The sequence below is a fragment of the Prinia subflava genome, chromosome 3 (assembly GCF_021018805.1).
Source record: "Prinia subflava isolate CZ2003 ecotype Zambia chromosome 3, Cam_Psub_1.2, whole genome shotgun sequence".
In the NCBI taxonomy this organism is placed as follows: Eukaryota; Metazoa; Chordata; class Aves; order Passeriformes; family Cisticolidae; genus Prinia; species Prinia subflava.
In genome coordinates this window covers 76,407,840-76,431,435 of record NC_086249.1, presented here as the reverse complement: position 1 = coordinate 76,431,435, position 23,596 = coordinate 76,407,840, and the positions used below count along the sequence as shown (strand labels likewise).

The 23,596-nt window shown below is 42.1% G+C and overlaps 3 protein-coding genes across 10 annotated transcripts in view; 2 read left to right on the top strand and 1 right to left on the bottom strand.

Moving 5' to 3' along the window:
• Positions 1 to 1,440: 1,440 nt before the first annotated feature.
• UNC50 (unc-50 inner nuclear membrane RNA binding protein) lies at positions 1,441 to 6,495 on the bottom strand. 2 transcript variants are annotated; one of them, XM_063392559.1, is made up of 6 exons: positions 6,364 to 6,495; positions 5,376 to 5,656; positions 4,402 to 4,522; positions 2,436 to 2,575; positions 2,258 to 2,359; positions 1,441 to 1,747 (listed from the first exon to the last, which is right to left on the bottom strand). In XM_063392559.1, exons 2-6 carry the CDS (start codon positions 5,653 to 5,655, stop codon positions 1,611 to 1,613), a joined length of 780 nt encoding a protein of 259 aa, XP_063248629.1. In that variant the 5' UTR covers position 5,656; positions 6,364 to 6,495; the 3' UTR covers positions 1,441 to 1,610. The 2 variants fall into 2 exon arrangements, with proteins under 2 accessions (XP_063248629.1, XP_063248630.1); XM_063392560.1 differs by having other exon boundaries at positions 5,376 to 5,659; positions 6,364 to 6,492.
• LOC134548124 (cytochrome c oxidase assembly factor 5) lies at positions 6,481 to 9,548 on the top strand. The gene is made up of 3 exons (XM_063392562.1): positions 6,481 to 6,692; positions 7,097 to 7,180; positions 9,248 to 9,548. The coding sequence occupies exons 1-3, from the start codon at positions 6,591 to 6,593 to the stop codon at positions 9,287 to 9,289; spliced, it is 228 nt and encodes a 75-aa protein (XP_063248632.1). The 5' UTR covers positions 6,481 to 6,590; the 3' UTR covers positions 9,290 to 9,548.
• Positions 9,549 to 16,082: 6,534 nt separating this feature from the next.
• INPP4A (inositol polyphosphate-4-phosphatase type I A) overlaps positions 16,083 to 23,596 on the top strand; it is a 113,072-nt gene continuing 105,558 nt past the window's right edge. For 5 of the 7 annotated variants that reach the window (XM_063392550.1, XM_063392556.1, XM_063392554.1 and 2 more), the window contains exon 1: positions 16,083 to 16,177. The gene's annotated coding sequence lies outside the window, so the exon portion shown is untranslated. Of the gene's footprint in view, positions 16,178 to 22,253; positions 22,425 to 23,596 lie in introns of all 7 variants that reach the window. The other 2 variants (XM_063392552.1, XM_063392548.1) reach the window with 1 other exon arrangement.

Here is a 23,596-nt window from a genome sequence, read left to right as displayed (position 1 = left end):
AAGTAACTCTAGCTAGAAAGCAAAAAAAAAGTCCTTGTGTTTTTAAATCATCTTTACAATCACCAGCATTAAGGCTGAAAGCTATTAAACAACTGGTGTTTTCAGGCTAGCATTGATTGCTGATGTAAAACACACAGCCCATGGAGACCTGGTGAATTAGTCCTTGAGTGTCACCTTTCTGACCTTAGTGGTCTCTAAAGTGTTTTGCTAAGTTCTGCTGTAAACAGTGAACTGCTGGAAGTTAAGGTAGCTTAATTTTGAGAATGATAAAGCCTTCTTTCAAGGGGAAAAACGTTGATATTTCCAAAGGGAAGGTACACAGGCCCTGAGTACTTCAGTAGTATTGCCTCACAGGGCACTAAATATGAAGTATTTTTACTGTTGAACTGAAGTGGATGATCAGTGATGCTAGGATTCCTATTAGGGAAAAGGTGTGCAGTTAGGCTGCAGCTGCCTGCAGGACAGGAGCTCATGCTGTTACCCAGGGAGGGAGCAGATCCTGACTGGAATCCTTCACCTTCCATGGATCAGCAGTTCAATGCTTTCCTTGTTAAAAGCAGAACATTGCTCAGCATCTGCTGAGAGGGAAACGTGAATCTCTTCAAGCCTTAACAGTGGCTGAAATACACAGTACTGTAAGATGCACTGCCAGCATATTTGGTATTTTAAGATAAATTATAGTTTTTCCTTAGAGATCAAATTCTAGTATTGAAATTGTCTTACTGTAACCGGTTTACTCTTGTGTTGTTTTGGAAACTGAATCCTAGTGCTCCTGTTTCATGCTGAACACTGCATTGGAAAGCTGTCACCTTCACTTTCCATAAGGTATTGTTTGTGATGGTCAGTTTATACTTCTGCCTTGTGGACTCCACGGCTGCGGGCATTGCCATGAGCCCAACCAAGCCTGCAGCCAAACCAACTCGTACTTCCCTTCCATGTTCATTGACCTGCTACTCAGAATGGTGGATGTAGTAATACCCACTGGACTGCTAGAGACTGGGTTTAAAACTTGCTGCTATCTTTGGAAACCTGATATGGGTCATGTTAACTGTGCCTTTCATCACTGTTTCTTCTGTGTGCCAGAGTTGTCCATGTATATTTGTAGTCACTGAAGTAAATCTGTTCTCGCAATCTTTCATACAAGAAGAGGACAGATCTGTAGCTAGAGACAGTTGTTGCTTTACTATTGCAACATTATTAAGATCTGTACTTTCACACAGTCCCAAGGCAAAGTATTCCAACATTACTCTTCAAGAAAACTGCTTTTTGGTGTCACTTAAACCCCTCATAATGTAGAGCTTATGCCAGTATGTGCAAAGTATCTGCAGTAAGAGTTATGCTACATAGACTTGTTGCAGTTAAATTTAAGCTACAGAAATGTACAAGTAACTTGTTTTTAGGAATGTACTGCGAAACTATTTGAATAAAATTGCTAACATGTTTACTGTTGTAAATATTTTAATAAAAAAGGACACTTCAAACTTTTTTACACAGTTATCTACAATAAAGAGAAATTTACAACCATTTACAAAATGTTCCTAATTTTTTCTTTACTGTCAAAATGGCTAAGGTAGAAACAAAATAAACATTAGATACATGAAGTCCTAGTTTTATTTCACTCTGTATTTATAAAAGGAACAAAGCATCTTGGTGAAGTTCCATCCACATGCTAATGAGATCAAATAGAGCATGATGAGAAGTGCAAATGGATACAAAAGAATAGCCGTGTTCTTCAAAAAGGGCAGTGCTGAAACAGAAGCAATATTGAAGCAAGTATAAGGAAGTGCTTTTTAAAAAAAGTGCTTCATGTAGAGTAGCCTTGGGGCAAGGCAGCAATAATAGTTCTGCTCTGCTGTCCTCCTCAGACATCTCTGCCCTACAGTTATCTCAAAATGCCCTGGGGAATTGTTTTACCTAAAACTATGTTCTTAAACTCATTACAGAATTTTTATCTAATGCAAACATCTTCAAGTGGATTTACAGAGGAACAAGAAGACTAAGTTGTGATGCTACAGGTCTAATACAAGAAGGGAATTTGGTGAGGTGGAGAATATAAATTCTTTGGTTAAGATGTCCACCCAGCTGAAAACATGGACTGGTACATTTCTATCAAACTTCATTTACCACAAAGAAAGAATTATTTCAACATGCAGCTAAGCCTCTGCCTTACAAATAACATGCTAAGATCAAATTAATAGCCTGAAAACATGCTCTTCTTTTTAGTCAAACAAACACAAAAGAGGTTGATGTTACTCACCACTGTATCCCAGGAATGTCACGTAGATGTAATAGCCGATTGCAATCAGCCATAACGTATTCCCAACAAAATACCCAATGACAGAATCAGATATGATGACATCTGCAAGAGATAACTGCTCTCAGCTCTTCTGACAGTGAAGTGTTTTGGCACGGAGAGCTCAAAGTATTCTACTTACAGTTGATGAAGAACAGCTGGATAAAATGCAGGATGACTAGAAGAGGGTAGAAAGCATTCAGATGTACATCAAAGGCATATCCCCACTCCACATCATAATCTCTGTTCTGCTGCTTCACTAAGTACTTATTTGAAATGAACCTGCATGAAAAGATATTTGAGACTGTTGTTAATACGAATCTATAAAGCTGACTGACGAAACATAGGTTTGATGTAGTAAGTCATATGTGATCCCTACTCTCCACCACAAAGTTATCTGGGAATAAAAACATGCAAGAACCATGCAGACCAGACTATTGTTAAAATGGTTCTGTTAAAATTATCATCACATCCCTTGCATGCTGCAGGCAGCTGAAATACCCTGCAGGTAATACAGAAACAAAACTTCTTTACAAAGAAGGGATCAGTGCTACAATTTATCAGTGCAGTCACAAGCTGCCGCTTCTCTACACAGAGGGAGATGACTGCAGTGAAGTGCTGGTACAGGATCAGCACACCTCACACAGAGACAATTTATTTCATCTCTACAGAACTGACACACTGCAAGGACAGGAGGAGGGCAGGAGAGTGCTCATAACGTGTCCATTATTACTCAAAAGAAGTGCAAATCCAATGTGCACTGCCCGCTATTACAGGCTACTAGCCTCAAGGCTCCTTCCTTCAGCTTAAGCTCTGCTGACATCAAAATATTTATCCCATTTAGAAGAGGAAGAAGAAGTCAATACATGCTTAGAAACAGAGACCAGAGTTTTCATGGAAGCTTCCTCTAAACATACTCTTTGTGCCAAGGGTGGGGTTGCGAAGAGGCAGAGCCTGGGTGCAAGGTGAGGAGAGGTGAGGCAAGAAGGAGTTTAGACTCAGGAATGGGGGGAGCTTTTGGGGAGAAAAAGGTGAGCCTGCACTGGAAGAAGGGACTTGAACCAAACTGAAGCCAGCTGACTGGTACTGACTGAGGCCTGCAGGAAGCTGACCAAAAGACAGAGCAAAAGCAGCAGATGCTGAAGTCCTCCTGCCTTAGGAGACTGCATCCTGAAGCACAAGTTGCTGGAGGATGAGGGCAGGGAGCATTACTATAGGCTCTTCCTCAAACAGTTTATGGGTTGCTGTCCCAGACTGGAGCAGGGGTGAGGTGGAGCATTCATCTATCAGCTCCATTTCTTTTATGTACCTCATTCTCAATTTTGCAATTACAAGCAGGCGTTCCTGAGGCCACTGTGAGGATTTATCTCTTTTCCAATCATCATCACTTTAAGATGTCAGCTCTGTCCCTGAGAACTCTTAAATGCCCTTGCTTTCCCAAGTTCCTCGTAAAATAACAATTCTTTCTCTGCTGCCCCCCCCTTGCTGCAGCACAGAAACAGTGGGTTCCTGTCATTTCATGGTTCCCTCACTGCTGCAGGACACGTGTGGTGCTGATGAGGCCCGGATTGTAAAATGACCTGCTCCTGCCTCTCTACTTCTGCAAGTCTCTGGACAGTAGAGGACAAAACTGGCAGCACCTACCAACAAAGCACAAAGATGCCAGGCACAAGACAGAACAGATATGGCTGTAGTGGCACTAGATACAATCCTCAGCAAGAAGCACAGGCCAAGTGTATATTGCTTAAACAGAATCATCCTCAGACTTACACTACTTGACTTTTTGATTTAACAGCTTTTTGTTTTTTTAATCACCTTTTTTTTTATTTGGCATTACTGCTGAACATTAAGCAACTCAATAAGAAAGAAAAAAAGCTGGAATATTCATCATATTCTTCTGACCATTTAACTTTGTAGGAAATAGTAAAGAAAGAGATGTATTATTTTTTAAGGTATCATTTTGAAACAATTACTACAAAAATAAAACCTATAGTTAACACCTGAGTGTCAGTTTACCCCAAAGAAAGAACCAAGTCTCAAAACAGCAGAGACTGTGTCTATGTGTCTGAACAGCTACACTGAGCCCAGCTCCAGAAATCACTACTTACCACATCAGAGTTGCAATCAGGAGCCCGACGCCCACACAGTCTATGAATACAACCCAAAGTAGCAGTTTAATTGTTTCAAAAAAACCCATGTCCAGCACAAATCCAAATCCTACAGTAGACACTGAAAGCAGAAAGAGATCATTAAAGTCAGCTGTGGAAATGAAAGCATGAGATCTTAAATGGATGGGTTCTTTTAAAGTATCCCGTTATGAACTCTCCAGTTTCCTTTTTATTTTCCCCCAAGATTTTCAGTCCAACAGCTTAGTTTTCTTCCACCAAAAACAACATACAATGCAATTTATTCATAATATGAACACTCATCTGTACTTGAGTCTAACTGTAATGGTCCACCCAAACTATTTTTTTTTTAAATTCAGACAATGCTACAATAGAACATTCTTTGTTTTATAAAAGCTCCTTGTTAACCCAAACCACATGTGTAATTCTATTTCAGTTAAGAGTTTTTATATTACAAACAACAATACACTATTTAATAGAAGGCAACTGAGACAATACTGAATTTGCTGTTCAGTCACTTATATTAGCCACTTTTTTACAGCTTAATTCTGCAATATACAGAATCTCACCAGGGTGTTTATGGTAAAAACAGTGTTTTATCCATAATATTCAGGTAAACCAAATATTCAGCATTTTTTAAGAAAAACACTGCCGTGTGGCATAGGGTTTTCTTACTGTCTGTAAAGTTACAGTGAACTGTACAGTTTAAAATGCAACAGAAAATGATCAACAGAGAGATCAACTCAAGACTACAGAGTACTGCTTAGGCCTACTTCGATTTCTATTTCCCACCTTAACTTCAAAAAGGCTAGGCCTTTTTCTTCTGTTCTATTTTGATTAAAAGATCATCCATACAGACGGGTCCTTTTTGTGTGTGTGTTATTAGAAGGAAAATAAACATTCATCCCTGAATTTTCCCTCCCTCTTCCTTTTGCTCTCTGTTCTCCCGCACTCACCACAGAGCCAGATACTGAGCAGCACCAGGAAAGCAGGATCATCTCTCGCCCATTGGTCCTTTGTCTGTTTTCTGTAGTGAAAGTTCCTGTAAACCCTCTGTGGTGAAGTGAACAGGTAGAGCATCTGCCAGAGCGCAAACTCGAAGTCCATCTGTCGGAAGTGGAGCAGCCTCCGGAGGTACTTGTAGCGTTTCGCTCCGGCCGTGTGCCTCGCAGCATCTCTGGGGCTCAGCACACCATTGCCATGGCTCCCAGGGTTAACCAGCGTGGTTGGCAGCATCCTGCTAAAGGAAGAATTTCGAAAGATGTATTTGATTTTGCACACAATACGGGTTACAAATAAAATAATGCGATGCAGGCCACGGCTGCAATGCTGAAGTGACAACTGAGCACAAGCATAAACAATGACATTTATTGGAGCAAGTGCAGAGGAGGGCAGAGAGTTGGTAAGAGAGCTGGAGAACCTCCCTTATGAACACAGGCCGGAAAGTTGGGGCAGTTCAGCCTGAAGAAGGTTGCTTGGAGGCCTCCTAGCATCCGCCAACATCTGAAGGGGGAAAACAGGGAAGCTGGGACACTTCACCAGGAACTGCAGTGACAGGACAAGGAGTAACGGGTACAAACTGAAACGGGACATTTAGGTTAGATACGAGGAAGAAATTCTTTACTGGGGGCGGGGGGGGAGGAGTGAGGCACTGGCACAGGCTGCCCAGGAAGATTGTGGACGCCCCAACCCTGGCAGCCTCCAAGGCCGGGTTGGATGGGGCTTAGAACAATCTGGTCCAGCGGGAGGTACCCCTGCCCACAGCGCGGGGGTTGGAACCGGCTGATCGGTACGGTCTCTTCCAGCCCTTAACACGTAGATTCCCTGACTTAGGAGCGGCCCGGCCGCCGCTGCTGACGAACACCGGCCCCCTCAGCGGGGCCCGCGCCGAGCCGCGGGCCGGGCAGCGCCGCCCCCCGAGCCCGCCCCCGCTCAGGGTCTCACCTGCTGCCCCGGCCCGCGCCGCGACCCCCGCCCGCCCGGCACCGCCGCCACGGCCGCTCCCGCAGCCTTCCGGGCCCGTCCGCGGCGCAGGCGCTCGGGATCCTCCCCGGAGCCGCCCCGTCCCTTCCTGCGCCCGCCGGAAGCGGCCGCAGCGCTCGGGATGGCGGCGGCGGCGGGCGGCGGCCGCGGGGCGGGCGGCAGCGGGGCGTAGCGCCGGGCTCGCCGCCATGCCCAAGTACTACGAGGATAAGGAGGAGGACGGGCGCGCCTGCGGCGGCGTGAGGGAGGACCTGCGGCAGTGCCTGCTGGAGAGCCCCTGCGTCCTGCAGGTGAGCGCCGCTGCCCTGCCGGGCAGGAGGCCCGCCCGTCGCCCTTTTACGGCCTCTTACCTCTGGTGTGCAGCACCTCAGGGAATTAGAGCTCCAGGGGAGAGCGCAGGTCACCGTACCGAGGCGAAATCCCTAGGGAACTTCTCTGAAGGTGGAAGTAAATGATCCTCAAAGGGCCGTTCCAACCCAAATTACTCAGTCGGCCAGAGCGTGGTGCTGATGACGCCTGGGCCCGATCCCTGTACTGGCCTTCCCTTAAGAGCTGGACTAGATGATCCCTGTGGATGCTTTGCAGCTCAGAATATCCGATTATTCTGTTCTGTGAATCTATTAAGTGTTTTGATGTCTCTTTGACGAGCTGCAGAAATAGATTTTTTTTAATCCTTTCTTTTTTTGTCTACTAGGAAAACAAAAGCCCTAAACAGTGCTTGAAGGAAGGACACTGTAGGAGTTTGCAAGTGACATTCTTTGCATGCAAAAGATCAATGGTAAGTGCGATGTGTCTTCTGCTAGTGGCCTGGATGTGTCCTGTCCTTTCCTCCTCTTTTTGAGAAAAACACCTTATTTTAGTAAGGTGGGTGTCATTAGGCAGAACAGCTCCTGCCTTTGAATCCTAATTAAACTATGGGTGTTGTACTCGGTTCTCATGAAGAAGAAGTTTGTAGGGTGGGAAAAATTGGAAAAACACATGTTTAAGTTGGATTAGGCTTAGAATGTCACAGGTAAGTAGGGTAGGTATTTTCACTACTGTTTTTAGTAAAGTTTTGGGTTAAAAAATATTAGTAGACTAGGTAATTGTAAGATAAAATGTTGACAAGCTATCTTTTGCCTGTAAGGTCTTTGAAAAACATCTCTATAGAGAATATTTAAATAAAGTGAAGTGAGACTTCCACTGTTGAAGCAGGATCTTGCATTGAATTCATGATAAATAACAGGGTTTTTTTTTAAATAATGAACTATCCCATGTAGAAATGAGAACTCATTTTTAAAAATGAGATAAAGTTTTCTGTATTTTGACAGGAGTTCCTTGTCCAGAATTTTTTTGCTTTTGTTCCCATAACATTTAAAACATATTTAAGATGTGGTAAAGATGGTATTAAAACTTTCCAAACATGAGAAGTGCAGGGCTCATTTTTGTTTTTACCCGATGAAGAGCATACAGCTGAAATGGTACTTTAAATTTTTCTTCCATTTTCTATTAGTCGTAGCAGCTTTTTATACCTCTTCTATGTGAACCATATTAATCCATAAAGTGGCAAATCATTATTTCTGTGTATGGGAAGATGTTGTATATTGGAAGTTTGAAATACCTATATAAAGCTGCAGTAGCAACATATGTATTTCCAAGTGATGTGCTTGTATCTTTTTGTCTGTGGATTGGTAAGGGAGGCTGATGAAACGGAGTTTCTAGCTAAATGTCTCCAGCCATGCAGGAAGAGGCCTGGCTCTTAAGTGATTTTATTTAACACTCCCAAATTTTAAGGCTGTTAAGTGAAGTTTTTCTTGTCCTGTTAGTCTGTAAATTTCAATAATCATGCTCCGTCAAGCTTGTTATTTGATATAATAGTGGAACTTTAAGAGTGTCCAAAACCAAGTTAGACGCTAAATACAGATATAATTTACAGTGTGCTAAAATCATTAAGAGTTTTGCCTAAATGCAGTTTTCATTTCAAGGAACAAGAAAGTCTTATCAGTGGAGTAGCTCAGTAGATTTTAGATGTTGAAGTAGGGCCAAGATAAAGTGAAAGCTGCTTGGTTGTTGGACAAGCTGTGTCATTGTGAGTCTAGCTCTTTACAAATTCTGCTGCAGTTCTGAATTTTGGAAGAAGGTTAGTTGATGGTGGTAAAATAAATCTCATCAGAATAAGGCTGAGTTGCAGTCTGTCACTGCCATCTTCAAGACTGGCTAAGTTCAGAAGAATTCTCCAAAGATCAAAGTATGTTTTTCTGCTGTTCTGGAAAAGAACTTGCACTTTAGCTTCTGGAAGTACTGCACTGTGGCTTTGATTTTAGCTTTACCATCATCTTTAGCTTTTCATTAAATGCTTTTTCTGTAATTGCCAAGAATAAACTTGCAGATTTTACTAGCTGAGTATTGTTTCTGTTTTTACTGATTTATTTCTATTTTTCCAGAAACTTCATGTATTTAAGTTGTCCCTCTCCTCACAAACATTTGTAGTGACTCCCACTTCAACCAGATCTGAATTTTCCTCCTTCAGTTTATCGGTTACATTTGCAAAACTGATCTAAGCAGATTTTTACTACCTTGTTTTTCATGGGTTCCTTGCCATCCTACTGTGCTATTCTATCATTTGTCATGTTTATTTCAGAATGCACAGGAAGCTTATCCCATAATTTTAGTTTTGTGTGAGGTATAAGATCATATAATGCCTCTTTTATCAGAATCCCCTGTGGCTTGTAGGCTGCATTACTAGTTTTCTTCTGCTTTATTCTGGCCTTTGTTCTGATGTTACAAAGTGCCAAGGTAGCACAAACACTCTGCAATAATTCTTTTGGAAAATACCTGCTCTTAATATATTGTCTTCAATTTCCAGTTGGATACCAGGGCAAGATTCAGAGGAAGAAAGGGATACTGAAGTCCTCATCAAGAGACTTAGCCATGGGAATTTGGGTTCATCAGCACTCAACACAAAACAGAGACTAAAGTAAGAAGATGGTACCTGCTGCATCCTTTCATGCAGTGTTTTTGTGGAGGGTATCTACTCCTGAGTATTCCGACAGATTGACCTGGATGTGCATTTAAATGTTAAAAAGAAGGCAAGCATAAAGCTGCAAGTTCTGGCCAAAATCAGGACCTGTCATATATTTGCAATAAAAATGTGAAATCCAGAACAAGCTGCAGAAGTTACCATTCTGTTTTGTAGTGAAGTTGTCTTTACCGTGAATTCTGATAATCTTTTACTATTAGAAATAATACAAGGTATGGAACTGGGAGTTCTCTTGGTGTGTTGCGGAAGAGTTTCCTTAGTAGATGAATATCTCAGAGGGTTTCTCAGAGTATTTTCAGGGATGAGGAGTTGATCAAGGTTGTAAAATGTGTGTGCAAGCTGCTTCCTCTCCAGTAGATTTGCTACCCAATTAACCTGTAATAGATGGGAGCAGTGGTGTTTTTCAGTCCCACACTGCTAAGGAGAAGTGGAATTTATGGGAGTAAGAAGCATTAAATAATGCCTATTAAACCATGACTGTGGTCAGTGTTTACAGCGTGGTTCTGTATAAGAACTGCTCTTCCAGAGGAACATCTCCTTGCTGTTTTAACTCTTACACGTGGAAACTCAACTTCAGGCAAGCTGATTAGAAGCAAGATAAGGAAATAGTGAGAGGGGAGAAAGCCACAGTAACTTCTTTTCTTGGCTGAAGTTTATAGCCAAGTGTCTGATGTATATTCAGTCTGAAAAAATGCATGCAACACTTATTGTTTCTAAAACTGATGACTTCAGTTAATGAGCACATGTTGACTTTAATTCTGTCTGTCTTAAGCAACTGTTCCATAATGAGTCAGAGAATGTTTATATTCCTTGTATGTGTAGGACTTTATTTTTGCCACCTAAATCAACTCTGATTTAGCATTTTTGTGTTCTGTTGATCACATGGAAGATGGTTCATTTGTTCAAGTGCTATAAGTGTCCTTTGTTTTACACAGCCTAATTACCATATTATCTTTTTACATACACTGAAATGATGATTGATGTCTATAAGAGTATTTTTAGCTTAACACTCTAATTCCAAAGTATTACTCACAAGCCTTTTCTATGGGGAAAACATAAAAAAGGTACTAAAAATAAATATAAAGCCACATGGCAGGTATTTAAATATCAGTTAGAGAGAGGAGTGGGAATGGTATGTGAGTTGGGTATGCCCTACTGCGTGGGTTTGTAGATTGATTGTTCAAGTGATCTTTATTCCTTTCTCAGCCTTAATCACTAAACCTCACCTAATGGTGCTGTAGCAGCTCCTTTTGGAAGGGAGCACAAAGATTGCTACATCATAGACAGACACGTAGTTATTTTTAGTAATTGGCTTGATCCAGTGGAGATCAAGTGTTAATATTAAATCTGTTGGATATTTTTATGGATTCAATAATTAAAAAAACAGATGTATTGTGTGATCCAATAGAATGTTAATGTCAAAACTTGCTAATAGTTCACTAAACTACCTAGAAAGTATGAAAAGACTGTAATAGGTATCAAAATACTGATTTGCTCAAGAGACTTGTTCAATTACAATATTGTGTAACATAATACTCTGTCTAAAGATAAGTAATTATATAATTCTCTTGGGACTTGGAGCACTGTTTGGGACTTCAGAGATATTGGTGCTCCTTGGGGAAAAATTATTTGTCTCATTAATGCCCTAAGTCCTATGCATTTGATGACAGCTTTTTCCCTAATGCACAGAATGTGTTTATTTCAATATATTGATGTTTCTGTCTCGTGCCTTGTGCCACATTAGTGACTTTTACTAAAAAAGTGCATGTTTCTGTTCTTTGGTAGATTTTGCAAGATGAGATCTGTTAAATTGGGTTGTTGAGGACAGATGGTTGGCATGGCGCCAAAAGGCTCCTTCTAGTTTTAGAATCACAAATGTAAGCAGTGCCAATAATTTGTATTGAATAAGTAAAGAATATAGTTTGCAAAGAACCTCACTGCTGCTCTTGTTCTTATTTGATTTCCATGGTGGAGAATCAGAGGGTGCTAAATGCTGTCGAGACTGACAGCAGATGGACTGACAGGCTGTGGCTCTGTCAGTGTTAGGACCTGTCTGTGTTACAACATCCAGTTTCAGCATTTTAAATGTTCTCTCTGTGGTCCAGTCCTGCAAACACAGTTGTATTTACAGAGCTGTAAACACATATTGCAGAACTGCTCATGTGTTTGTGATGATAAAAAGTAGGCCGTGGTCGTTTATTCTGAAAATTCTTTAGGCTGTTAACTGTTTTTTCAAGTTAGTACAGAGAGATAAGCATATGAGTCTGTTTAACGAAGGCCCATGTGTACATGTGTTGAAAAGTGAGAGAAAAAAGTGGGTGTTTCAAAATTATCACGTTTAGTAGTTAAGATGTGCTTCTCAGAAGAATAGACAAAGCAACTTTAAAAAATCCTCACTTTGGAAATATTTTCTGCTTCCAGAACGGGTGCATTTGTATTACAAAGAGCTTCATTATTCACTGTGTGGCATAAGAAATCTGTTGTCCAGTCTCTCTTCAATTCTAAAGTTTCTGGAGAGTAGCAGGTTGGATGAGATGCTTTTTTTTCAAAGAAAACATTTAAAATGATATCTTTTCAGTGAAAGCCTGGAACAAACTAGATTGACACTTTCTACTCATAAGAAGAGCATTAAATTAAGTCATCATCTAAAAATACAGCCACAGAATGTAGGTGGTAAGCAGTATCTGTTGTTTAGGCCTGTGATTAGAAAATTTACAAATACAGAACTGTAGCAGCTTTGTTAAGATGATGAATTTTACGCTGCCTTGATATGTGGTCATTTAGAATACATGTATTTATTGTAAATATGTGTCTTGTCTAAAGCTGAAGAGCACAACAGCTTAATTCCCATCATAACTTGTAGCTGACAGAATAATAACCAGAAACCTTAAGGTTTTTTTTTAAGTCTTTTTTTATTCTTTTTTTCCCAAATCTGCCTGCTGAATTTTCTGTTTGTGGCATGGTTTTATTGCTGATATCTTCAGAAAATCATGAACCAGTTACTTCTGTAAGTGGCACACTCCATAATGACTTTGTTGACAATTCTGTAAACATAGAGAGCATAGAGCTTCTCAAAGTGGACTATGCTTTATTTTCAGGATTTACAGTAGGTTCATTAATAATGTTCTTGAACACTGAAAGTGGAAGAAGCAACAAGATTAGCATTTTAACAGTTGTCTAATTAGGTCAGTAGAAGGTGATATAGTTCAAGTAATAACGTATTTTAGTAGCTAAACATTGAAAATATATTTCTATGTCAATCTGAGGTTGGTGTGTCCTGATGGAGACTTTCATATGCAATATTCTTTTTTGGCAGGCCTGTAGGTACTAATGGGCTGCTGTGAAATGGAACGGAATAATTTCCCTAAAGATTTTTTAGTAACAGAGGAAATAATACAAGTAAATCTCTGTGACCTAGAACAAGATTTTAAAAATCTGCTATATTGCTATTATTGCTTTAAAAGGAGCTATGGGAAAATAGCAAAGCAGAAAATGGATCATAATTCATAAGTTCTGATGATAAATTGTGCTATTGTAAAATTGTATTGTGTTATCTTTCATTACCACTCAAAGGAAGAGGAATGTGAACTTTTCCTACTCAATTTGTGACAGGAACTTTTGAGGCTTCTTTGGTGGGGAAAGTTTTGAAGTCATTCTGAGCTCACAAAGGTCTGATATTTATTAGCTGCTGTCTCAGGCTATTGTTTCTGTAGCAGCTGTACCTCACTAATGGTCATAGCAGGATGATTCCTGGGATTCTGAGTGGGAAGAAATCTGTTAGAGGTTGTTGGGTTGTTGGCTTGCTGAGGAAGATGAGTGTAAATAGTGCACTGAGGGGATTGATTCTCGGATGTGTAGAAATTTGTATTGCCCAGTTTACAGGCAAGAACTCCATAAAGCCCTTTATCAGCTGAGACTGGACATTCAGGTGTCCTCCTGCTTTATATTAGTAGTTAAGGTAAGAGTTTGACACCTTTCATCTAGTCTGACCTTCTGTGAAACTTTTTATGCCAGAGAAAGGCATCAGCTCTTGAAAATGGCATAAAATCTGATTATATTTTCTCCTGATAAAATTTTTCAATAACCAATAAGCCCACTGTTGAAAGAGTGTATCTGTCTTGTGATTAGAATTTTACTTCAATTTTCACTTCTGGGAGAAGAAGGAATGGCTCTGCAAAGAGGTTAGTAGTATCTTATGTTTTCCTGATGGAATGCATTTGAGATTTAAAAGAGAAAAAAAAGATGCAATGGAATGCATGGATTGACTTCCTAAAATTTCGTGTTATACCTGCCTTCCTTTGTCCCATCACAGGGGAGGGGATTTGCAATCTTTTAGGAAGGAGATAAACCTCTATTATTGATTTTTTTCATTGATCTACATACAGGTAAAATCCCTGCTTTCTTTTTACACTATTGATTGTGCTTCCAAGGTGAGTGTCACATTTTGTCACTTAACACATCATATTAAGTCGGGATCTTGTATTCAATTCCCTTATGACCCTGATGCCTTTTTCAGAGCCAGTAGTTTTTCACTCTGATGTTTTCCTAGTGTATGGCTTGTTTTCCCAGGGTATGGCTTTGTGTTCTTTTCCTGGATGTATAACCTGAGATTTGGCTATTTAAAAATAATAAAAGTTTTGAACAGTTTACTTTATCATCTGTTCCAGAACTTCTAGGTAATGGCCCAGGTCTTTTGTTCATCACAGTGTCAGCTGCTGGGTTCCACAAATACAATTGGCAGTGAGTTTATACATACTTACACACCTTTGAAGAAAATGTGAAATAATCTTAAACCTGATAGTGGTCCCAGAGCAGCTAAGTACAACTCTACTGAAATACAACTCCCTTCTGTTTGTGAGGTTTCATTATTTATGGATAAGAAAGCATAATTGTACCAAAAAAATTAGGTAAATGGTAACATCTCGTTCCTATCCATTCCTACCCTGCTGGGTTTTCTTGTATTTTGCCTTGGGTAATTCAGCCTGCTCTGCCTACAAATAACATGGTGACTCTCCACATCCCCCTTCAACACTGGTGCAACATAAGGCCCTTCTGGTCCCTTGGGGTTTGGGCTGTTTCGATTCCTTAATACTAAATGAACATCAATAGTAAACACTGTTCTTCCAGAGTCCTTGGTGGGGAGCTGTCCAAGTCTGCTGTTTACAAAGGCTGTATTTTGGTTGATGATGATTAATAATGTCATCAGCTGCAAATAAACTATGATTTTTTGTTGTCAAGATCTGTATTTAATTTGAAAGGTGTTAGTGACATTGTCTATTTGCTTTCCAGCCTGTTATCACCAAGTATATTTAATATTTTTAAGTGTGGATGGCTTTAAGTTTGCATGGTATGCAGAGGAATTCTTATTTTCTGTCTCTTTGTTAAAAGGTGTGGCAGGGTTCATTAACTTTGTGCTAAACTATGGGCAAAGGTAAATGTGAAAAATTACGCATGTTTGACTGTGCGTTGAAAACACCTCTTCTCTGTAAGTTCTGTGTGATTTTTGAAGCAGGGAGTCCTTTATGGAATTTCACCAATGACATGCAGAAAGAGAAATGAAAGATTCAAGCTGCCTCTCCAGGGTTTTCTATCCTGGTTCAGATTGTACTGGGGACTTCAGCTGGCAGCTTCCAGCACAAGGGAACTGCAACAAGCAAATTAAGATTCTTGCACTGGAGCCGTGTTGGGACTGACTCAGCTGGTTCTTGGCAGTAGTCCTGTGCAGGTCGTGCACAGTTGGCTGGAGGCATCCAGGCAAGAGTGACTCTGTCTCACTGGCTCCCCACTTCAGCATCTTTCCTCTGGGCAGGAGTCCCTCACGGGACTCCCCACAAGGTAATGTGTTAGTAACCTGTGTTCTCCTTAGCACCATGTAAAAATAATGGAATGAGCCAGAGCTGGACTGTGACCTCTTCCTACATTCTTTCAAATGACTCTTATCATTGCTTGAGCACGATAAATCCCTCACTGATAGCAGTGGAGAACAGAAATTGGTTTAGAAATGGAGCCCAGCCTCCAACTGCACAGCAATCTCAACACATGCTTGTGAGACAGCCACCCAGCAACTTCAAGTGTAGGGAATGGTGGATGGATGGATGGAGGAAACATGCTGAAATGTATCAGTGTGAGCAGAAGAGTAGGGAACACCTTGTACTCCACACAGGTGAGGCCACACCTTGAGTGCTGTGTCCAGTTTTGGGCTCAATTCAGAAAAACAGTGAGGTGATGGAGCATGTCCAGAGAGGGGCAATGGAGCTGGTGGTGCAGAAGTCCTATGAGGAGGAGCTGAGAGAGCTGAGGCTGTTTAGCCTGGAGGAAAGAGGACTCAGGGGAGCCCCTGGTGCTCTCTACAACCACCTGAAAGGAGGCTGCAGCTGGTTGGGGTACGCCTCTACCCCCAGGCAACCAGCCACGGGACAAGAAAACATAGTGTTAAGCTGGGCTAGGGGAAATTTAGTTTGGACATCAGGAAGAATTTCTTCTACCTCCAGCAGTGCTTAACTGCAGATGACCATAGAAGCGAATCCTGCATTTTTGGATCCTCTGGAGCCGGACTAACCCCGTGGCTCTGGCGGGGGCAGCGTGAAGCGCTCCCGCAGCAGCCCCGGCGGGCGATGCCGGCCGCGCTGAGGCCGCAGGGGGCCGGGCCAGGGCCGGGGCGGGGCCGCCGCTCCCGGCACCGTCAGAGCGGGCGGGCGCTGGGGCGCGGGGCCGGTGCTGCCGCGGGGCGGTGCCCGGCGAGCCGCGGCTGCGGAGGTGAGCGATGGGCGCCGGCCGGGCGGCCGCGGAGCGGGGGCAGCGAGGAGAAGGTGCGGGGTGGGCGCCGAGCGCGGCGGGGTCGTGCGGCTGCGGCGGGCGGCGGCTCCGCGGCGGGCGCGCACGGCCGAGCCCCATCTTGGGGAGGCCCTGGCCGCCGGTTCGGTCGCCGGCGCTGTCACGGCAGCGCTGCCGGCTGTGTCGATGCGCGCTCGGCGCTCGCCGTGGCCCGTCCCGAGCCGTGCCGGCCGCGGTGCGAGCAGCGCGTGTGGAGGGCACGAACGTAAACAGCCGCCCTCAGGGGGAGCGCGGCAGCGAGACATCGGGCACAGCGGCGATGGTTAACCTCCCCAGTCTGTTACAGGCCGGGTTTCACGATTTCTTTCCCGTGTTGAGAAGCCTTAAAAGGAAGCAGATTGTGTGTTTAGTTTGGTACATATTTCAGATTTTTGCCCGTTTATTGAGCTAGAATATGATTGTGAAATATCATAGAAATGCCCTTGCAGTCCTGATGCACCATCATCCGTCTTATGTGGGTTTGGCAGAGCAGCATTAAGAATGAACTTGAAGCTCTATCCCAGTGGTATACATTCTCCCCATACTATGAGTAAAGTCAATATATGCTGATCAGAGCCCGGCTTGTAATGCAGACACTAGAGGGGCTTTTGCCTGGGCGGTCCAGCACGGTGTTGACTGAAACTCTCCATCCGCAGGCCGGTATCATCGCTCTGCAGGAGCCTCTGGTGTTGAGCTTGTCTAGGCTGGCAGCTGGGAGGGTCTCTCTGGGTTACTTCTTAGGCAGCAGAGGCAGAGACTCATCTTTGTCTCTGCCCTCAAACTCTGAAAAGCCCTGTTGTGCTGCCAATAAGATTACTTTGCAGTTTCCCACTGCAGAGCAACTGTTTGCTAATGCTTTTCACAAAAGCTCTTAATTAAAAGCTTATTAAGTTTTTCTTCCTGCTTCTGAAGATCTTAATTCAGTGGGCTGCCTTGCTTCTAGGAACTCAGGGAATGCAATATCTTGCCTTTTTTTCACAAGTCTCTCTGACTCTCAATGCAAATGTTAGGTGGGAGCAAATGGTGGGGGGGGCTGTGTATTTTTGGCAGGAACTTGACATTCAGTGTTCTTAAATTTAGAAGTTCTGGCACTTTCAAACTTCGAGGTGCATGTGACCTCTTTTACTCACTGTTCCCTGCTGCAGTACTAAGTTGATATCAAATCATGATTTCAGGGCGGTTTTCAAGTATCTATATGTATTTTGCTATATACATGACAAATTTGCCTCTGATTTAGTTTAGTTTTAATGAGCTAATTTTAACTTAATCTGTAGTGGGTGGTAGCTTGTAGGGAGCCGTGGAGAAACAAAGAACCCTGCCACAGTGTGGCAAAAGAGCCATATGATCTTCAGAGGATGTTGGGCTCCCTTGCTCAACACAGTGATGACACCTCTGCAAAAACTTGCTTACTTTACATCTGTCTCACTTGCTGTCAGCTGAGACTGAAGGCTGTACCCCTTCCCAGGCAGCAGAATTTTCAGTCTTACGATCTCAGATTTATTGAGGGTTGGATGTCATTAGTCATATCTTAGACCTGTTCAAGTCCAGTCTGGTTGTACAGATGCTGTAATCAATGGAGTTCTCCCTGTGGAGTGAACTGACTGCTAGGAGAAATGATTGCTTTGTTTCCTATATGTTCTGGTTCCTCAGTCTCTGTATTATTTTACTAGAATTAGGAAGGAAAATGAGGCTGAGAAGGCTGAGGATCCCCTTTCACTTCTTGTTTCCTTGTTAAGATTTAATACAGGCTTCTGAGCTGTTCTCTGCAACAGCAAATTTTAATTGCCCAGTTGCTACTGCATAAGATGCACCTTTAGACTATAACAATACCTCTTGGACCCTCTTTGTAGGTGTCTCTGTTGGAAAAACTTCCCCATTTTTTGACTGCATATGAAGAGCAATTACCTTGCTTGGAGATGAAGTTTGAAACCTCTACCTGTTGTATTTGAAGAGAGATGGGAGATCAAATAACACAGGCAGCACAGCTCAGAGCTCTGTCTTACACCCTCTTTGCTTCAGCTTGCCGCTTCCCTTCCTGTTTCTTGTCTGACAAACTGAATTTCCTCTCCATTGTTGGATTATCTACCTAAATCTCAAACAGACATCCTTTGCAGAAACATTGTTGGAAAATGTTGACCTTGGAAGAAGAAAGCTTTAGGGCGCATTAATGCACATCTGTCAGGCAGATAGGCGTAGCTTCAAATCACACCTATTGCTGCTTTATCTAATACGATAAGTTCTTTCCTACACATGAACTTGATTCTTCTGGCTCTCAGACAGAAGGAGGCATTTCCCTTTTCTGCTTCACAGGCACCACCTTCTACCACTGCCCTCCTTCCTTTGCTTCCCATGTTCTGTTCTCTGTAGTGCTTTGCTTACTGTGGGAAGTGTCACCACAGGCTGGCGGCACGTGAGGCAAAACCAAGCAACAATCAAGACAAAGCAGGTTGAGAATGAAGAGCAAATCTAGTGAAGTACAGAAAACAACAAGAACATTGTAAATGAAGGACCTGACTGAGAGGAGGGTGTGTGTCTTGACTGCACAGGGGAGTGGTAGGGTCATAGTCAGTCTTTGTGATTTGTGTCGTACACGGTAAGAGAGGTGTACAGGAGATAAGGCAGACACTCCAGGCTTTCCTGGCAGTGACTGCTCTGTTTTCCCTGTGCCATAAACTGGGGTTAATGGCGTTGCATGAGCCAACACAGGTGGACATTGTGCTTCTGTCAGCCCATTGATCCAGCTACTTTTGTGTCTCACAGGGCAAAGGCAGATGCCAGTGCTACAGAAATATGTTAGCACTTCCTGCAAACAGCATTTGAAGCCTTCAGTAAAGGATATTCACTCAGCAAGAAGGCTGTTTCTGGACTTCTACTGAGTGTGAAGTTCTTGAATCTATGATAATTTTACCAAATATGCAATAAATAGTGAAATGGGAAATTGAAGTACCAAGGTACATCAAAACCATCTTGATGATACATAATAGAGTAATGTAGTTTTCCCCCGAATTTCCAGGCAAGTTGAGATCTTGACCTTCGGTGAAGGAGACTTTCTGTCCAGCTTGTAGTATGTGACCAAGGATTTCTTTGCAACAGAGGTGTGTAAAAGTGTGTCAGTATTGACTCAGAGTAGTCATCATGTACAGCAGTGAGATACTGCTTAGACCTTGTATGAAACCAGCAGGGTATTTTCAAGAAGACATTGGCATTCTTGAGCTGTTACATTTAGACCTGGCCCACTTGTTCCCCTTGATGTTCTTGTATATCTCACAAATGCCTGTATCTTGTTTGTGCATCTGCTGCTGTGGTGTGCTGACAGAGAAGCTGGTTGTGTGTGAGTTGCTTCTTTCTAAATACACCTGTGGTTCTTCCAGTTTGCAGACAGGGCAAACTGTCTGCAGGCAGGCACACCTATCTTGTGAAGGAGGTAACCAAGAGAGGTGGAAGGGATTGACTTAGGAGGAAAGGAGTGTGGATTTAGAGGAGGGCTGTGAAGGGAAATGAGTGTAGAGGATAAGACAGTCCAGGAGGGAAGACAGTGATAGAAAAATTCATTCGGTGTGCTTCTCATCAAGGTTTTGTAGTATTTGGCAGTGGAGCACTTTGGAGCTGTAATTTCTGAAAATAAATCTGGAAGTATTCCAAACCTGTAGCTCTAGCTGGGGAGTGCTTGGGGGGGATGAAAAGCAGGGGCTGGGCTTTATAGCTGGACTTCCCTGGCAGATGCATCCTGAATCTGGGAATATGGGAAGCAAGTGGGGCTGTGTCACTCTGAGTGAGAACCTGCAGACAGAGGCCTGGTGCAAGGTTTGCGTGCTGCTAACTCCCATTGCTAGGTAAGATGTTTTAGAGCTGTTGGGGTCATCAGCTCTCACAAGCATGGGTATTTTAGTCTTCCTTAACAAAATAATATGTGTTACTATGCATCTAACCTTTTAGAAGAATAATTATTCTTCCCACTGTATGACTAATTATAGGAAGTATATATGTATAGATGTTGCAAATCTTTGGGAACAGCACAATTCAATTCCTTGGGGCACTTCATAGTTAGGGTACACCTACTGCAATGTTGCAAACTGTTCAGAATCCTGAAGCTATAACCAGTTCCTGTGAATGCCTCTGCACATGCTCAGTTCCCTCCTTTTATACAAGGCTAAGAAGCCCAGGTTAACTCTATGCTTGAAGAACTGTTTTACCCTGTTGTATCGCTGAATTTTCTCTAACTTCCAGCATAATGAAATGTGTTTAGAAAGAATTTGATGCCTGGAATTTCTCCTTGCCGTGAGTAGAACAAGTCTCTAAGGTGGAAATTACAGCTCAGAGTGGAGAGACAGAGATTTGCTGAGAATTTGTTCTTCCACTCATTCTCTGTTGTTACATCTATTGTGTTGAAATGCAGTGCTAGGTTTACTTTTAAAGTTAGGCATTGCACCTTTCTATAATTCTGGTTTGTGTTTGCTTCAAGTCTTAACCCTTGGCAGTCTGAAGCTTAGATTCAGACTTGAATTTCTAAACAATTGACCAGTCTTTAGGAGTTATAATAAGACTTCAGAATGAAACGGCTTTGTATCAGGTATTTTAAAAATACTTGGTCTGCTTGGAGTCTCTTCTGTTCTTTTTCCAGCTCTTTCTCTACATTTTCTCTGTGATGACCAGTGTTAAGAGAATAATTTTTCATAGTTTGCTAAGCCTCTGATTTTTCCCAGTGCTCTTTCAAACACCAACTTGCAGGGGTGGGGAGGAGAGGGGATTTGTGTTGTGCTGGATACAGTAGGTATTGATCTTTAAAAATCTCTACAGATTTTAATTTTTTTTTGTTTTTCCTGTTGCCCACCCACATTTTGTGTTGCCACTAACAATTCTGTCAATCGTGTAGCTACTTTTTACATTCATTAGGCTGGAAACCACTGCCTCCCACAGCAGGGCAGGTGGAACGAAATGTGTCCCTACGCTTCAGCAACTTTAGTGCAAAGTTCAGCGGCTTAATTTAAACTGTTGGCTTGACATTTCTGAAGAGTGTTCACTTGATCTGGTCCATTGACTTTGCTTGGGAGGCTGTAAACTTGAACAGCAGTGTGGTAATATCTTCAGTCACCAGAGCTGCTTGCTGAGCTCTTAGTGTCATTTTTCTGTCATATTTTTTACCATAAAGTGCTAAGTGCTAGTGCACTGTTAATTCTGATAACAGTTCTGTAAATATTGAAACTTATTGAACATTGCATAATTTCTTTTAAAACTGGTTCTCAGGTGTTGTCTTGTGGAAGATGCTACACATAAAATGTAAATTCTGGGACAAGTCTTCCTGTCCAGGCCCAGAAGTCTGTAGAGCATTTCTCAGCACTTCAGTTTTTGAGAATGGACATTATCTGCACAAGAGAACTATCTCATTGCTATCTTATCCCTTCCAGGTTTTATGGGTCACTTTTTAAAGTTCCAAATTGTATGGTATCACATGGACAGTTACAGCAACAATTAATATGATACCAGTAGATGATAATATCAGTAGAAAAGCCTTATATATATATGTATGTTTAAAAGTTGGTGTCACAGCTAGAAGCTGGAGGCTTTTGGCCTGTGACACCTAACTCCCTGTGTACTCATGAACTTTCTTTGTTGTCCAGTCATATATTTCTATGGATGTGGATGAACATGATCCTCGAGGTTTTCCAGTGATCATAACTTCTACTCCCAAAGTGTGGGTGGACATCATTATTTCTGAGACTGGGAGAAGGGTTTGGAACTGGTTTGCCAAATGGAAAGCAATGCTGCTCCATATAAACATGACAGTTCAGAGGCATAAATACAGCATTTTAAGCTGCAAATGACCCACCCTGCTGTTAAAATAGCTGTCTTAAAAGAGCAATCTATGTAACCACAGTTTGGCCTCATGGATTCCAATTATGCTAAATCTTTAGTTAGATTTACTTTTCTCTTGTTGTATTTAGTCCACAGGAAGGGTCTAATCTGGGGTGAACTGCTCAGTAAAGACCATCAGTGAGTATAACAGCTTTATTTGTTGGAGAAATTGGAAGTTGTACAACCATCAAAGCAGGAGATTAAAGGAAGAGGAAGACAAAATTGTTTTTTTAAGTGAGAGCTGCATCCTTCCAGAGGCCTGTGACACAACCCTACCACTCCTCAGAGTTTCTGTGTGGTGCAAGACAAGTCTCTGAAATTTTTCCTTTTGCCATTGGTGAGTGCAGTATTCCTCAGATTCTGTGTGCCTGGTTTAAGATCTGGTTTCAGCTTCCTGGAACATCTAAGCCCTCCCATCTACTACTGCATATGTTATGTAAAAGGCTGTAATACTTCCACTGTTGAATCGTGGCTGTCTTGAGTTGGACACACAAGTTGGTACTTTAAAGTTGGTACTTTATTCTTTCTGCAAAAGCTGGCTGGTTCTCCCTTGAAATCTGTGTCCAGTATCTCTGCCATTCCCAGAGATTGCACTAGTTTAGACTGCTCCCCTTGGTTTTCCTTATCCTGCTTGTCCCATTTCTTTGGTCTGCCCATTTTTGGCAATTTCCCAGCTCTTTACTGCAATGATTCCTCTCAGCCAAGTTGATTCTGACCTTATTTCTACCTCCAAACATCAGTCCTGGTCTTCTGGAAACTTGCCAGTGTTGCTTTTCAGTTACTTCTGCTCCTTTGGTTTGGCCATTTTTACCTGTGTTTTTGAATTTGACGTTCCTTTCTTATCCCTGAAGGCTTGTCATGGAAATACAGGTTCTGTTGGCCAAGTTCAATATTTAGCCAAACTGTTGAATGATTATTATAGGGAGCTGTCTTCTGAACCCCTTGGGGTGCCTGTGAGGTAGTGCATGTGCAGCTGTGTTGTTACCTGTGGGAATCAAGAGTAGTCATTCTTTTGACATCTCTGGAGATTTTAGTTGTGAGTTAACCTCTATTGGATCTGTGTTTACTGTGACTTTTAAAAAGATTGGAATAGAAAGGGAAGACTGATGGTTGTTTTTGGTTTTTTTTTTTCATTTTAGGCAAAAATTTTTTTGTTAGATCTTACTCTTGGTAGCAGCTGAACTGTTTGAGCTGAAACTGTTGATTGTTCTTTAAAAACCAGTCTGAGATAAACATTCAGCATGAAAACTTTCTGGGCACACACTTTGGAAAAATGTGAGCAAGTGAAAAGAATAGTTTTTTAAAGAAGTGGTGTTGAGCAGGTGTAGTTACAGGCACAAATGCTACTGGTCCCACCTTCTGATTGCTCCTCTTGTGCTGAACAATTAGAAAGTGCTTTACAAACTGTTCATTCACTTCATGGAAGCCCATGTATCTCAGCTGTTGTTCAGTGGCATGGCAGTGTAATGTTTGACATGCAGTGGCATATAAGAGGTTTTTAAAATAGTG

What these genes read in the sequence shown, in the direction of transcription:
- UNC50 (XM_063392559.1), bottom strand. Translation starts at nt 5,655, where the DNA reads ATGCTGCCAACCACGCTGGTTAACCCTGGGAGCCATGGCAATGGTGTG. An exon ending in GCTCAGTATCTGGCTCTGTG is followed by an intron (nt 4,523 to 5,375) that starts GTGAGTGCGGGA and finishes TTCTGCTTTCAG; the next exon opens with TGTCTACTGTAGGATTTGGA. An exon ending in CTGATTGCAACTCTGATGTG is followed by an intron (nt 2,576 to 4,401) that starts GTAAGTAGTGAT and finishes CTTTTCATGCAG; the next exon opens with GTTCATTTCAAATAAGTACT.
- LOC134548124 (XM_063392562.1), top strand. Translation starts at nt 6,591, where the DNA reads ATGCCCAAGTACTACGAGGATAAGGAGGAGGACGGGCGCGCCTGCGGC. An exon ending in AGAGCCCCTGCGTCCTGCAG is followed by an intron (nt 6,693 to 7,096) that starts GTGAGCGCCGCT and finishes TTTGTCTACTAG; the next exon opens with GAAAACAAAAGCCCTAAACA. An exon ending in TTGCATGCAAAAGATCAATG is followed by an intron (nt 7,181 to 9,247) that starts GTAAGTGCGATG and finishes TTCAATTTCCAG; the next exon opens with TTGGATACCAGGGCAAGATT.